Below are 12,071 nucleotides of genomic sequence, written 5' to 3' on the forward strand. Positions count from 1 at the left end.
TCTTTATGCCCCACTCTGTAAAGGCATATTTCACATATATATACAACCATATTGATATTTAACCATATGAAAGATCTTTGTCTTCATGCCCAATTCTGCATTGGCCTGTTGCACATTTATGCAACCATATTTGTATTTGACAAACTATGAGCTTAACATGGTAGCAGCACATACATCTGTATTGTCTCAGATAACATTGCACACCACAGATGATCTGTCATGTTCCGGTTGGTCATCAGCAATCATTGAACCAATTGAAGCAGCTTTATTTTTGTAAGGATTCTTCAACTTACCTATTAACCAGGGAGAGGGAGAGAAAACATCCTTTTCAGTTAGGCAAACCAGAGGGGAGGGAACTCAAACCTAAACACTTTAAAAGATATCAAACATGCAAAGCAAACCACTGGTCAGTGTGCAGGCATCCTCTGTAGCTAACAGTGTCGTGTTGAACACATTAAGTGGGGCAAAGTACTTATTTTGTTTCACCTAGATTTACCGAACAAACTCAAACTCAAATACTGTCAAAATAGTATTAGTAAGATGTTTATAGAGGAGCGGATTCTAACACTTTTTAAAAATAATGCCCATCACACCTTGACCTACTGGAGTGTGTTCTTTAGTTTCGGACTATGCATAGCCTTCCTGGGACCCACCATATTGGACCTGCAGTGTCAGACCAGCTCCACGCTCAGTGAGATCACCTGGGTGTTCTTTGCCCAGCAATTCTGCCTGCTGATCGGAAGCTCCATCGCGGGTGTGTTCAAGAAAACGTGAGTAAAGCATGAGCCTGAATGACAGGCCACATGGACCCCGACCATACTGAACCTGTTCACTAACTCATGGTAACCAATCCAATCTCCCTTTGAGACACAGTGGACAAAAAAAACACTTCTTATTGTTTGTTTTTTCGTTTGTCTGAAGGTTGTTCAGTGCCTTGTCAACCCTGTTTGTCTCTGCCGTGGTCATCTCGGTGGTATTTGCCATCATCCCCCTGTGCAATAATGTCCTGCTGCTGGCTATCGCCATGGCCGTGTCTGGCCTGGCAATGGGCCTCATCGACACCATCGCCAACATCCAGCTGGTCACCATCTACCAGAAGGACTCGGCCATGTTCCTGCAGGTGCTGTCCCACACACATGGATCATCATGAGCTCCCAACCATGCACCCAACGTTTAGACCGGTGTTGTCATTCTTTTTTAACCTTGATTTATCCAGGTCAAGCCTGGTTGAGGTTTTGAGATATTTTTTGAGATGGCCCGCCCCGCGTGTTTGTGTGTGTGTGTTTGTGTGTCACTCTGTTCGAGCCTGCACGAGAGTTCAATGTTGTCATTAGCTGTTACGTCTTTCTGACCAATCGCAGTTCAAGGCCCATCTGTGCTGTACCACTTCAGGAGGGGCCGCTCAGTTACTTCCCTCTAGACAAAATGGACTTGGTTGCGACGTTGACAGTTTGTGAGTGTCGCGGCTGTTGAGTGAGTGTGAAGTTGCGGGCGCACAGCTCAGGCTGCCGGACGGCGCTGCAAGGAACTTTTATAAACGCAATCTTGTTATCCCGCAGTAGTCAGCCCGACAGCCCCGAAACGTTAACGGCCCACCGGGAATTCTCCAGACTCTCCCGATTACCACTCCGCCACCATGTGTGTGTGTGTGTGTGTGTGTGTGTGTGTGTGTGTGTGTGTGTGTGTGTGTGTGTGTGTGTGTGTGTGTGTGTGTGTGTGGGTGTGTGTGTGTGTGTGTGTGTGTGTGTGTGTGTGTGTGTGGGTGTGTGTGTGTGTGTGTGTGTGTGTAGGCGTTATTCGATAGCCTGGTAATGTGTATAGGCATACGTACGGTAGGAATATTCATACTGGTTTAAATAATAAATGTTTTACGGTAGGCCTACCACTGTCATGCACCTACCCGATGTCAAGTGGACCGGGTTGAATTCACTGCGGGTCCCTCTTCTTATAATCATCTTACCAAATATATTTTATTACTCTCCTTCTCAACACTCTGATCTTACTAAATGGTTAGCAGCACGAAATCAAGGGATATTTAGAGTAGAAAAAATGTGCGATTACTCGCGAGGGAACTATGACATTAATGCGATTAATCGGGATTAAATATTTTAATCGCTTGACAGCACTAGTTTTTAGATAATTTCAACGTTCTTTGAGTAGAAAAGCGCTGATTATCATCATCATCATCATCAATAACAATCTCCACTGTTTCGTCCTCCTCCTTCTCCAGGCGCTTCACTTCTTCATCGGTTTCGGGGCCCTGGTGAGCCCCCTGATAGCGGACCCCTTCCTCTCGGAGAGCGGCTGTGGAAACCACACGGGCAACGCCACCCAGGCTATGATTCACCACCACAGGAACATGCTGAGGAACAGCCCCATGGCCTCGCACAGCTTCAACGAGAGCATCGGGGCCCCCGAAGGGCCTCACGGGGAGGAGTCCATCGTGCACTACGCCTTCTGGATCATGTCCGTAATTAATGTGAGTCGTTGCTCAGTATATGACCCCTGGCATTTATGAAATATGACAGTAGAATATGGTTCTGCTAGGATTGTATTTTGTAGAGTTTTTACTTTTCGTACATACCATAATTGAACACTGGTAGTGGTCAATAATAATGATGAACAAATCCCTATTCCTCGGTCGTATTTAGAATAGGAGACATTCAATGATTTGATTTAAGTGTGTTTTGTGTACCTGAACAAACCCTACCCAGCTGGCTCCATGGTGACGTTGTGCTAACATACCCCCCAGCTGCCCGTTCCCCTGGCCGTTCTGTTCCTGATGTACCGAGAGAGGCTGTTCCCCTGCAGCCCCAGCAGCCCTAGCCTGATGGACAAAGATGAACTGGCATTGGAGCACCAGCAGGGGGACACAGAGACACCGGAGGCTGGAGGTGAGGGGCCCAAATAACTGATTGACTACCGAGAAAGACGATAGTCAATGGATCTCCATGCTGGAGTTAATGGTACAGCAGAAGAGCAGGTGCATCAATGAGTACACAACCACTGGTGTTAATGCCCATGTAACAAGGTCCACCTAGGCCTGGTGCCCGAGTGTGTGTGGTGACGGCTGGTTTAACCTGCGCACACTGATTACTCAATGGGCAACAGGTGTGCAGCCTGCTGGGCCTGGGCCAGGTGAGGCGGCTTCAACCAGCCCTCATCCACACACCCAAAGCCAAGAAGACACCTGCTCAGATAAATGGGTGCAACTATTGTGATGGTTGTTATCATAATATTCTTATTCTAGTATTCTTAATCAAGGTATTATTTGTACTCTTCATATTGTTTGCATTATTTTTTATGTTTGCATTTTTACAGAAGTAGTTATCCTGGTATTTGTATTCATAGCAGTTGTCATATTGTTGTTTTCAGGAAAATGCACCATCCATTTTGTGCATTTGGTTATTTGTTCTATAATGTTTGTGTTCTGTTAAAGGTCACGGCAGTATCTTTAGCTGCTGTCAGAATGATAACCTACGTGGGCTGCCCGTGTCCTTCTTCATGATTCATATCATGGGGGGGCTGGTGCTCTTCATGACTGATGGCATTGTGGTGAGTTAATGGCACCAGTAATATTTTAACACTGCGGTGCGCAAAGTTCTGTCTGTGCTGCTGATAGTAAATAGGCACTCCAACAGACCCTCCCAAATGAACCAAACTTTCTCCGTCCCTGCCTCCCCCTACTGACGTCCCACCCTCTTCTTGATGGAATGACGCGTTTAATACATGCCGCAGAATGACCAGGGCTGATAGGATTAATACATGTCATGGCAGACAGCAGGGGGGACGAGAATCTTTAGAACCAACACAATAGGAGCGGATCTTATTGCCATGTTTGTTTTAGACAGACTTTGAGTACAACGTCTCAGTGTAGAGCTCGGGGCGCTCTTCTAAATCAAAACAGTAATAGGCCGGGTGAGTTTATGTGACCTAAACCCTCTGGCCACCCCACGAGGCCATTTCGATTGAATGGGCTGTATAAAAGAACCTCCGTATGGTGGGTATTGACGGTTGTTTAGTTGTCATTTTCACTTGTGTGGAAGGAGTTTCACCAAATGAAGACGTCTCCAAATTGCATAAATGTCCTGCTGCTAAAAGTGACATAAAGTGAGCATAAAGTGACCGTAACGTTACACTGTGCTGCTGCTGCGACACAACACTGCACAAATTCGCAGCATCACGACAATCCATAGTCTGAACGTCTCCAATGTACCTCTACCATTCATTAGCAATACCGTACGTCATAATAATATCACAATCATGCTAAAATCAAATATACTATGACAGTCATAGAACGGCGACGATGCCATGTTGAATCATTTCCATTCAGACATGAACACCAATATTGGAGAGGGTTGAACCGGGTTCCCGGCTCTGTGTTGCAGGGAGCCTACGCTGGATTTGTGTACACGTACGCCGTGGAGGAACCCATGTCGCTGCCCCACAAGACGGCCGGCTACCTGGCCAGCATATTCTGGGCCGCCATCACCGTGGGCCGCCTGGTCTCCATCCCACTCAACTACCGCTTCAAGCCTGTGAAGCTGCTCCTGGTTAACCTGGTAATGACGCCGCCGATACCGGCCCTCCGGGCTTCACGCTGTATCTGTGCCGTCACTACCACCACAACTGAGTCTATGGATGATCCTCCACTACAGCCGTTCCCAAACCCTCTCTAGGGGTCTGTCCCCGGGCCCCATTTCTTTAGTTCTGCATCTGTGTCGCCCACATATTGTTTAAACCCTGTGGACATTTCATAACACCAATGTCCAAGTGAACGTAGCGATGCAAATCATGCCACTCTCGTTTGGTGGACCAGACTAGTCTTAACCATTAGCCTGTCTGTTTGTATGTAATTTAAACTATAGGATTAGGATTAGCAAATACGATTTTTGGAGGCTCCATCAAATATCTACAGTGTGTCCCATGACTGACCTTTGCATACCAGAAGACCCAACCAATGTGGGGAAACTCTGTAGAATATCAGTCTTGAGTTCACCTTGGCTTTGGTTCACCAGACCATTCTCTCTGTGTCTCCGATCCCAGGTGGGCGTGATCGTGACCGTCCTGATGCTGTTAATCTTCTACACCAACCACATCTTCCTGTTCGTTGGGACCGGTTTTTGTGGTCTCTTCCTCAGCAGTATATTCCCTTGCATGCTGGCCTTTACTGAAGACGTTCTGGACTACCAAGGTGGAGCAAAACTGCAGATGTCCTTTGCATCGTTATTTTAAAGAATGACAATCAAGAACTGAGAGTTGGTCTTCTTCTGCTTTCAGGATGTGCAACAACTGTCCTGGTCACGAGCGCTGGGATGGGAGAGATGGTGATGACGCTGTTGGTTGGCATGGTAATGCTGGAGTATTTACTTTATATTTAATAGAAAAAGCAGGTCTATATAGATGGGTATATGCGTTGAAAGAGGTAGGCTACGTCAGGTGGTTTTGAACGTTGCCATGTACCCTACACCCCACAGATTATAGAGTCCCAGGGCAGCTACAGCTTCCTGGTGATTGGGTTGGTCGTGGCCTGCCTGGGCTTCATGGCCTTCATGGGCCTCATGTTCTTCAATCGCATGCACAGAAACTACCTCACAGGTACGTTCTTCCTCGTCGCTCACGCCGAATTTGAAATGTGATAACCCAACCCTGTTCAAATACTCAATCCGTTTTCTCCTTAAACGCAACAGGAACGGGGAAGAAGAGCGCCATGGTGGAGGTGACGGTGGCGAGGCAGAACGGAGACGTCGGCTCAGAGCAGAGGGGGGCAGAGGGCAGCTGAGGGCCACTGTGCTGTTCTGGCTGGTCATTTTGGTGCCAGAAGAGAAAATTACATATTTGTTCTCAGGATGTCAAAGCACTCCCAGCTCTTTAATGATCCTGTTGCAGCATTGACATTATGTGAAGTATAATGTTTTAGTTTGTAAGTGCATGTCTCTCGCTATTGTTTGGTTTGAATGAATGATCGTTAAGATGTTTGTAAAGAATTACTCACAAGATTGCAAACACTATTGCATTTTCATATTTTCTTTTCTTAATGTGAGACATTTGTGTACAAAGATGTGTTTGCCTCATTTTATTATAATCCAGTTTTGTAAGGATTAAGTACGACTAAGCGTGTACTGAGTCTTAGCCTAGAAAGTACATGTTTTTTGTCTAGAATTGAAATGCCTAGGCTACAGCATTACAGAGTGTGTGCTACTGTGAATACGTTTAAAACTTTAACTGTATGCATAACAAACCAACCAAAACTAAGAATCCTCAGGGCTGTTTTGGTTCATCCAGAGAGAGCAACGCTTTGGGAAATATATGCAGTTTTTCTCTACTGACCCACCAAAACCCTCTCGAATCTGGTTTGTTTTATGTAAAAAGATGTCAAGCACCAAGATAACACTGTTTATGTTTCACAGTCAAGTTTTCCAATTAAAATGTTGTTGCTCATGAACTCCATTAACAAAGGAAATTAATCCCATTTTATTAACATTACAAGTACACAAATGAGTGCATGTCTTATCTTGCTTTCCTATAAAGGTGCAATGTGTTGTCTTGACCCTGTGGTTGCGACAGCGAGTTAATATAAACTGACCAAGTAGTTAATGGTCATCTAAAATAAGGTTTTTCATATATATATATGATGAATAACTGTACTGTTACTATTGTATTGTGTACACAAATCCATGATGAAAGACCAAAAATGCAACATATGCAGTCTTAGGTTTTTATTTGTTTCCGAACTAACGTGTTCAAGGTGAAAGAGTCAGCGTTTTACAAAGTCATCAAACCGATGTGACAGAAACCTGATTAAATTCAGAATCACACACACACACATCAGAGACCTCACACCCGTAAGACCGTGATCCTCTCTGCCTTGGAACAGCTGCAGCTTGTCAACGTTTGACTGCAGGGTTGCTCTAGGCCCAGTTGCAGCAACTGCAGGAGGTGTCAAAGACCAGCCCATTGGTACAGTGCTGGAAGTATGTCTTGCCCATGCTGCACTGGTAGAATTGGTTCTTGTTGGTCGGGTCTGGGAACATTCCGTTGCCCTTGCCCACGCAGAAGGTGGCGCTCATGCCCTTGGTTCCAGGGTCAGAGCCGCCACCCGAGCTGCTTCCACCACCGGAGCTGCTTCCACCACCGGAGCTGCTTCCACCACCGGAGCTGCTTCCCCCGTCACTGGTCACACCTTTGATAGGTGGCAGGGGAGTCGCAGGGGCAGTGCAAGCTGCAGACAGATGCATAGAGACGTATTACAATGTAGGCCGTAGCTACAGCCCAATACAAAAGTGGTCATTGCTTTGCATTGTATTTTTGAGCGCATAACCACACACAACCTTCACATGCACTCACATGCGGACTCCAGGCCGAGGCCCTTCTTCAGCACGTTGATGAGGGGGTATTTCCCCTGGTTGCAGAAGGTTCCACTGTAGTCGTCCATGTCAAGGGTCCAGACCATGGCTCCGGCAAAGTTGTTCTTCTTCACCCAGTCAACCTAAAGACAGCCACAAGTAGGTGATGACCAGTTCTTCGACCCATAATCAAAAACATGGCGGTTATGTCTGCACTTCCATGTTGAAAGATGGAGACTTTGCTTCATTTAACCCCTATCATTTAAGGAGGACATCCATAAGGAACGTGAGAGTTCACCTATTAGCTATTGTTCCTGTCAGGAATGGACAACATTAAATCTGCAGCATTTGCTTTTCATCAAGACGACACTGATTATAATTGGAAGGAACAGCGTCCTGCCTACCTTAATCTGGAAGCTCTTCATGTTGTCATAGCCCACCCACTGGTTTCCTTTGTAGGCATAGGGCACATCCTGGACCGCGTTCCACACCTCAGTCCCTCCTTTCAGGAAGTCACAGATCTGGAAGATAATGAAAGAAAATGGTCAATTCATACATAATCACTCATCGTCATGTATTCCTGTTTGAAAAACATGTTATGTGAAGTATAGCAAGGAAAACCGACACAAAAACAACTGATCGCAAGTCCGCTGGCATGACAGGGCATCAGGATACGTTACAACACTTTGTTATAATGTGTTCAGCAGTACCTCAAAGTAAGCCAGCTCTCCGGCCTCTTGTGTGTACTTTCCAGGGGTTCCAGCTCCGGCAGTGGGGGCCCCAACACCGTGGTTGGCAGGGTTACGCAGGGTAAAGGTGTTGCCATAGGTGGGGAATCCGACCATCAGCTTGTCAGCTGGGGCTCCGTTGTCCTTCCAGTAGTTCATGGCGTAGTCCTGGAACAAAAGCAGGGCGATAGCTCAGTTTAGGAGCAACGCTTTGCAAAAACGATGTTTTGAGGCCTTCTTTTTTTTATATTGTGCATGTTGTGCAGGACAGTTAATCCATCCTGTTGGGTCCATGTTAGGATTCACAGGAGTATTTGGCGAGTCTGTCTTGACTTACGACGTTGAAGTAGATGAATCCACCGTGGTCCTCGGGGCCCTTGAACAGGGGACTGACCTCTCCGGTCATGGGGTCCCAGGAGCCATGGAAGTCGTAGGTCATGACGTTGATCATATCCAGGGCCCTGCTCAGCAAAGAAGTCATAAGGTTTGAGGCAACTGTTCGACCGCCCGACAAAGAAGAATACAATTTGGAATTGTATCTCCCACCAGGAGAAAAGGAGTTAAAATCGCGTTTTTTTTTACACCTGTTTAATAAGTTGAACTTACTGGCCCAGAGCCGGGATCTCATAGGCAGTTTCGATGTTGCCCTGGCCGGCAGCCACAGCGGCGGAGAGGAGGAGACGGGCCCTGCTGGTCTTCTTGGCCTCGGCCTCAAAGGCAGCTCTCATCTCCTGTGGGAGGAGGACAGGGGCCGTCAGATGCCCGAGGGCCAAACAGGAGGCCATGTTGTTGTGTTCATCTCACTGCTTTGACCAACAGGGCATTTCGTTTGATTTGCAGTATCAAAAAATTAGAGGATCAAAAAGAGGCGTTGATCAAATGAGTCCCAAGCGCCTTCGAAACACAGGCGACCTGCAAGAGACGGACGACTCACTTGAAGCAGAACCGAATAGTAGTGCTTGTCCTCTGGGGGGCTTCCTCTGAGGGCTGGGTACTCCCAGTCGATGTCAAGCCCGTCAAACTCATACTTCCTCAGGAACACCACGACAGAGTTGATAAAGGTTTGGCGATTGGTTGGACTGGCCACCATGGCTGAGAAGCTTTTTTTGAAAAGGGTTTGTGTTAGCACAAAAAATAGCCTAGTATGGAAATGGTAACTTTAAAGGAATTATGAAGATCAAACAGCTTTACCCTGCAGATCCGAAGTTCCATCCGCCCACAGACAGAAGAGTCTTCAACTCGCCGTTCCTGGAAGAAGAAAGTGGTTTAAGACCTGATGATTTCCCTTCATAATTCTCAACCATTGAAACAAGAAATTAAATCCCACAGGGTTGGAGGAAGAAACCGCTCAGACTCGGTGGTTCTGACTCACTGGTTCTTCAAGCCGTTGAACTGGCTGTACAGCTCCACGTCGTTCCACTCGTAGGTGGCCAGCATGTTGTTCTTCATCGTGGCGAAGGCGTACAGGAGATGGGTGCACAGGCAGGGGTCAATGTTGGTGGGCATGTAGATGGTGGGGGGGGGTCTGTACTGAGCCCAGTTGGTGAAGTAACATGACAGCTTGAAGGCAGATCCTGTGATAGAAGACCAATTTGCAGTTTCAAATAAATTCTCAAGGTCTCATCAAAGGCTCATCGAAGGTTCATATGCATGTAATACAATACTCAAATTACATCAAATGTAATTTAGGTCGGTCTTAGTCTACTGTTAATTGAGTGATATACCGTATATATATATATATATATATATATATATATATATATATATAGGTTATTGAGAGTTCTTACCAAGCTGTGCGTTGAACAAGAGGGCCAGAGCTGTGAAAGGAGAAGTATCGTTAATCCAAAGAAAGACAGAAAACTTTCTTTTATCACATTCATCATTTATGTAATAACTTTAAAATCATCAAAAACTCTTGACAGCCGTCTTTATTATACTATAATAAAAAGGAGGCTATCCCTTATACAGGGAAATAAACTCACCCGCCACAACCAGTAGTTTACCCATGATTGCCTCGTACTGGTCTGTCCCTGGGAGGCCATGCTTTTATACCCTAAAACTTTACATAAACCTACTCCAATGGTTTGTTTTCAAGAAAGAGTTTATTTGCTAAAGATAAGTTCACTACAGACTATCAAGCAAGTTGCATGCACGGAGCAGTGTGTGATTACTTATCAAGCTCACACATCTTTATGACTCATGTTGGGAATTTTACTAAAATGAATAGATTGATGGATTGGTTGTGGAATGACTTGATGTGGTTTCAGTTATTACAAGGCATTCATATTATATATCTTCATGACACTGCCCAACTACATATCGCTGTTTTGTATTGATTAGTCCTGCTCAGGATTAAAGTATAATATGACCTTTCAGTATTTTTATAGTATTGGTACTTCATGTGTTGGATTGTTCTGTGCGAGGTGGGCTACAGGATGACCTTGTGAAGGGTGTAACAGCACTCAAAACTAGATTAGGGATTGACCGTTCCTATGTACACCACAATATTGTTTTCTTCATTTATTTGGTTTTCTACAGACCTAAGTAAGTACATGTCTGTTTTTTTTTTACAATAATGCTCCAATTTCTAAACATTTCTCAACAGTGTTTTAATTAAACTATATAGTTAACACATGACGTAAAGGAAAGCTTTCCATTAGATCATATTAATATTAATATAAATATTACAAACCAATAGGCTACTGGTTAATATCAAATAATCTGAATGTGTCATACAACTGCTGACCGTTAAACTAAACTTTAATCAAACATGTTTAGTTGACAGAAACCAAAAGGCAAATTTAAAAGAGAAAATAATGCAAACTGCTTTCATTGGATATGTGTTAAGATTTGAATATACAGCAGAATTGCAAAAACTTATCTAATCGTTTTGCCCCCAGTGAAGTACCACAGTACCTTATCTCCATACATTTATGTAATATTTAATAAAGGGAGGTGTCAATGGAAAACATTGGTCAGGGCCAAGATGCAGCACAGCAGAAAAGGTTAAAGAAGTGATTGTTCTGTTTTCTTCTGCTGTTATAATTCCACTCAGGTATACCTATACCCTCCCTACCCTCTAGTATAGGAGGACGATCAAGTTCCATTTGAACATAGTATAGAGTCTATACTATGTTCAAATGGAACTTGATCGTCCTCCTAAACTAAAATAATATGTTATATATTCCCTAGTCTCCCTTTGAGAAGGTGAAACTTGTATTTCATTCAGATGACTTGTGAATATGTTTTAGATCAATAGCTGGCCAAACTAGGTCCACGTGTCAAAATGCAAAAATGTTTCCCAACCAAATGCGGCAAATGCCAATTATTTGCCACAAACAGTCCAAGGTGTAAACCGGTTGTGTTGCAGAATTTAAACTTAACACAAAAACATTACACTCCATAGTGTGAAAGATTGTTCAACAGCATATGGTGTTTTAATGGAGAGGCTATTAGAGTATATTAGCAATTATTAGCTGGAAAGTTGTTTAGAGACACGTGATGAATATCGACTTTGGACAACACTTGAGAACAACATACGTCAGAAAATAAAACAACAAATAAAAAAATAATTTATAGGTCATTATGCAATACATGCAAATTATATAAAGTGCATATCGAGCGTGATGTATTTGTTCACACAGCACGGACGGACACGCAGTGGTAAATGTCGGTATCTTGCGCCACCTAGTGTTAAATACAGAAATCAACTCATACACCATGGATGCGAAATATCCTTTTATCAGCCATATCCTGTCCCTGCGATCGATAAGTCATGTACGATTGTTCAATGTGCATGCATTCTGAACATTACAGCATTTCGTGGGTACCAGAGCTCTCATTTAAAAAAAAGTGATACACAAGTAACATTATGAGTGGAGTGCTAGGCCTTTTTCACTATATTCTCTAGTTATATTTCCCATCCAATCATCTCAAATCCTCGCTTTCTTTTTTCTTTTTACTTTCCATTAAATCTTAAAGTATATTATTAAAGCCA

At 44.3% G+C, this 12,071-nt stretch overlaps 2 protein-coding genes across 2 annotated transcripts; one reads left to right on the forward strand and one right to left on the reverse strand.

Annotated features, from left to right (window-relative positions):
* The first annotated feature begins 392 nt into the window (after positions 1 to 392).
* Positions 393 to 6,528, forward strand: mfsd4ab (major facilitator superfamily domain containing 4Ab). The gene is made up of 10 exons (XM_056594427.1): positions 393 to 770; positions 922 to 1,120; positions 2,231 to 2,479; positions 2,753 to 2,894; positions 3,440 to 3,555; positions 4,389 to 4,562; positions 5,047 to 5,194; positions 5,281 to 5,351; positions 5,478 to 5,598; positions 5,691 to 6,528. Exons 1-10 carry the CDS (start codon positions 541 to 543, stop codon positions 5,780 to 5,782), a joined length of 1,542 nt encoding a protein of 513 aa, XP_056450402.1. The 5' UTR covers positions 393 to 540; the 3' UTR covers positions 5,783 to 6,528.
* On the reverse strand, positions 6,488 to 10,129 carry LOC130385756 (acidic mammalian chitinase-like). Its single transcript, XM_056594437.1, has 11 exons — positions 10,057 to 10,129; positions 9,862 to 9,891; positions 9,447 to 9,648; positions 9,266 to 9,322; positions 9,009 to 9,174; positions 8,681 to 8,805; positions 8,412 to 8,535; positions 8,057 to 8,242; positions 7,751 to 7,867; positions 7,348 to 7,489; positions 6,488 to 7,222 (listed from the first exon to the last, which is right to left on the reverse strand). The coding sequence occupies exons 1-11, from the start codon at positions 10,079 to 10,081 to the stop codon at positions 6,912 to 6,914; spliced, it is 1,485 nt and encodes a 494-aa protein (XP_056450412.1). The 5' UTR covers positions 10,082 to 10,129; the 3' UTR covers positions 6,488 to 6,911.
* Between the last annotated feature and the right edge of the window lie 1,942 nt (positions 10,130 to 12,071).

This window comes from Gadus chalcogrammus, chromosome 1 (assembly GCF_026213295.1).
Source record: "Gadus chalcogrammus isolate NIFS_2021 chromosome 1, NIFS_Gcha_1.0, whole genome shotgun sequence".
In the NCBI taxonomy this organism is placed as follows: Eukaryota; Metazoa; Chordata; class Actinopteri; order Gadiformes; family Gadidae; genus Gadus; species Gadus chalcogrammus.